Genomic DNA, 3,688 nt, shown 5'->3' with positions numbered 1-3,688 from the left:
TATTAATAATATTATTATTATATATAATATTATATAATATTATATATAATAATATTAAATATATATAATATATATAATATTAAATATTAAATATTAAATTTATTATATGAATATATTTTTCTTATTTTTAATATTTATTATTATTCTTGTATTATATACAGATTATTAATATATTCGTAGAATATTTAAAGAGTCAATAAAAATAAAATAAATATAAATTTATAAAGATGTATACAAAAATATTGATTAAAATTGAAGTTTGTGTTAAATGAAGCAAGATAAAAAAAGAGTGAAAGTCTTTATTATATAGTTGTTTTCTGTTTTTCTTATTTTGCCTATTAATCCGAATTAAAATTGTTTATAATTTAATAAATAATCTTCCAATCAATATTTTTATATATCAATTTTTGTATTTGATTTAATTTCTAGAATAGATTTTTTAAAAGTGTTCTGCTATAAATATATTAATATTTTCAATAACTTCATTAGTTTAATTAGATTTTCTATTTAATTTGATAATTTTAAATAATTCAAAGATTATTTATATATTATTCCATATTTATATATGGAAAAATATATGAAACAAAAATTGAACAATATTAAGAAAATAGATGTTATTAGTTTTTTTGAAAATATATTCATTGAGAAATACTTAATAGGATAAAATTAAAAATATTTTAACATATTATTTCACAATTTATACTTCTTATAAAAAAATATTCAATTTTAAAATTAGTTTAAAATTTATTCATTTTTCATTTTAAATAGAATATTGAAGTTGATAAGTTTGATAAATAGAAGTTTTGAAATTATCAAGCTGAACAATGCAAACTAAATATAAATTTTTCTTAATGAAAAAAATTGGAGGAAAAAGAAAAGAAGAAAAGAAAGAAAGAGAAAAAAAGAAATAAAAGAGAAAAAAGAATTGATAAATTTCAAACTAATGCAAAATTTATTTATTCATTATAAGAAAAATTTTGTTTCTATATATCAAATAAAGTTTAATGTAATTCCTTTAATATTATTAAATTGAATCTAAAATAGTTTTATTATGATAAATTACGAATCAAATACATAATCAAATACGAAATAATCAATATAAATAGAATTATGATGACTTTCAATTTTATTAGATCTAATAATTTTCTTTAATTTTCTCAAGATTTATTTATAAAAATAGTAGATTTGTATTAAAAATGTAAAAAAAATTAATTTATTATATTAAGTAATAAAAAAATTTATAAAAATTTCAAATTTTATGATAATCCTGATAATATTGAGAATGATAAAAAATCAATATAAAGTAAAGAAAAATAATATAAAGTTTTTTATTTCGTAATTTAATTTATGGCAGAATTAATATTGTTTTTATATATTTGCGGAAGAAGAATATATAGAAATTAATTCTAGAGATCCAAGAATCTTCTTTTTGAAGCAAATTATCATTATTTAAAGAATAACTGTAATATATGGAAAAAATCTTGAAAATGGTTATACATGAAAGTTGTAGGAAATAACAATATATAAATATACATATTAGAATTCATATTTTTTTTTGAAATCGCTAAATATTCGCTCTGGAATAAATAGTAAATGATCAATCATAGTCTTTTTATCAGAAGGCATATTTATCTTCTCCTTTGTGGCCAAATCTTCTAAATCATTATATGAAAAAATAATTAAACAATGTTAAGAAAATAGATGTTATTAGTTTTTCTGAAAATATATTCATTGAGAAATACTTAATAGGATAAAATTAAAAATATTTTAATATATTTTTTCACAATTTAATTATCATAATTATCATAATATTGGCAACATAAAGTCGGTCTATTTATTATTCTCAATTGTAATTTATTTATTTTTTATTAGAATATTAATTGATAGTTGTAAAGTTTCAATGTGATTATTCGCCAAGAGTTCTTTTTTATTTGCAATTATATCTAGTCATCTTAATCATAATTTGTTTAATGGCAAATTAATAGCAGATTTTTTAAAGATGTTAACATCACATATGTAGAGATCATTCAAAACTTAAAAAAAACAGAATATCTTAGAGTAAACATTTTAAACACTTTAATAATATAAAAAGATTTCAGATTTATATTTGATCAGCATGATACTAAAAAAGTAAAAAAATTTATCATTTTATATAAATATCACTGTTTAATAATTATTTTTTTTCACTTTTTTTATATTTATATAAATATTTTAGAACCATATATAAATCTATTTAAAAAAAAGATTTTTTTAAAACAATATAAATTTTAGTAATTTACACATATTATTATTATTATATATTTTTATTATATATTTTAGATAAAAACTAAAGAAGGTGAAATACATAATATAAAATTTTCAATTGCTATTGTGGCTGCTGGTGCCTTTAGTGGAAAAGTTGCAAAAATGGCTAAACTTGGTACAGGAAATGGATTACTACAAATAAGTTTACCTGTTGAACCAAGGTTATTATTTTATATTATTAAATATCTTAAATAAATATAAAATTTAAATTTATATTAATATTATTACTTATTAATATAATCTTAACGTAAAAATTATTGTCATAGGAAAAGATATGTTTATTGTTTTCACTGTCCTGATGGACCAGGTTTAAATACACCATTAACAATAGATTATTCTGGAACATATTTCAGGTAAATATTTATAAAATTTATAAAATAGAAAGTTGTTCTTATAAATTATAAATTTATAAATATTATTATTTTAATATTTTAATATTTTAAAATTGAATATATTTTATTATTATTAATTAAGTATTAATATTTAATTAGTATTAGTATTAAGTATTAATATTCTAGAAGAGAAGGTCTAGCAGGTACTTTTATTTGTGGAAGATCTCCAGAGGAATCTGAAGAACCTACTATTGAAGATTTAAGTGTTGACTATGATTATTTTGATGAAAAAGTCTGGCCTATACTTGCACAAAGAGTTCCAGTTTTTGAAAAATTAAAGGTATTTTTTTAAATTATTTATAAATTATTTTAAAGGTATATTTTTAAATTATAAATTTAAAAAATATAAAATAATACAGAAAAATTATATTTTTTATGGAAATAATAGTCAGAAATGAAATATATTAGAAATACTGAATTAAACGCTTATAATTTAATTTTTATTTCTATAAAAAAAAAATTTGAAAATTTAATTGGAAATTAATATCAAGAATTTTTTTAAATCCTTATTACATATTCTTAATATACAATTATATTTGTTTATATATAATTTAATATAAATAATATAAATTAAATAAATATATGCATGATTCAGACATTTTATTAAGATTAATATTATCAAAATTCTCAACAATAATTTGATAATTTGCAAATTTTATATTAAAGGAAATATATAATATTTCTATATTAATAAAAAATTTTATATTTATATTAATATATTTTTTATATTATATGAATATATTATTATATGTATATTAAAATTATTAATATTTTTATATAATTATTATTAAAAAAATTTGGATTAATAGATTAATATAGAAATAACATATGAATCTGTTATATTTAAAATTATTAATTTTATATTACAAGATATAGGAACATATATTTATATTTATTGTATTTACTATTGCAGTTAAAATCTTCTTGGGCAGGTTACTATGAATACAATACATTTGATCAAAATGGAATAATTGGAAAACATCCATTTTATC

General features: G+C 16.2%; 1 protein-coding gene across 1 annotated transcript in view; it reads left to right on the top strand.

The window, feature by feature from the left end:
* LOC102677764 (FAD-dependent oxidoreductase domain-containing protein 1-like) overlaps window positions 1–3,688 on the top strand; it is a 14,406-nt gene that overhangs the window by 10,514 nt on the left and 204 nt on the right. Inside the window, 4 exon segments of the mRNA XM_031513069.1 lie at window positions 2,320–2,465; window positions 2,571–2,657; window positions 2,823–2,976; window positions 3,610–3,687. Of these exon segments, the coding sequence (XP_031368929.1) occupies window positions 2,320–2,465; window positions 2,571–2,657; window positions 2,823–2,976; window positions 3,610–3,687 (465 nt within the window).

The sequence above is a fragment of the Apis dorsata genome, unplaced genomic scaffold (assembly GCF_000469605.1).
Source record: "Apis dorsata unplaced genomic scaffold, Apis dorsata 1.3 scaffold_575, whole genome shotgun sequence".
NCBI classification, from domain to species: Eukaryota; Metazoa; Arthropoda; class Insecta; order Hymenoptera; family Apidae; genus Apis; species Apis dorsata.
This window is presented reverse-complemented; position numbering and strand designations above follow the sequence as displayed.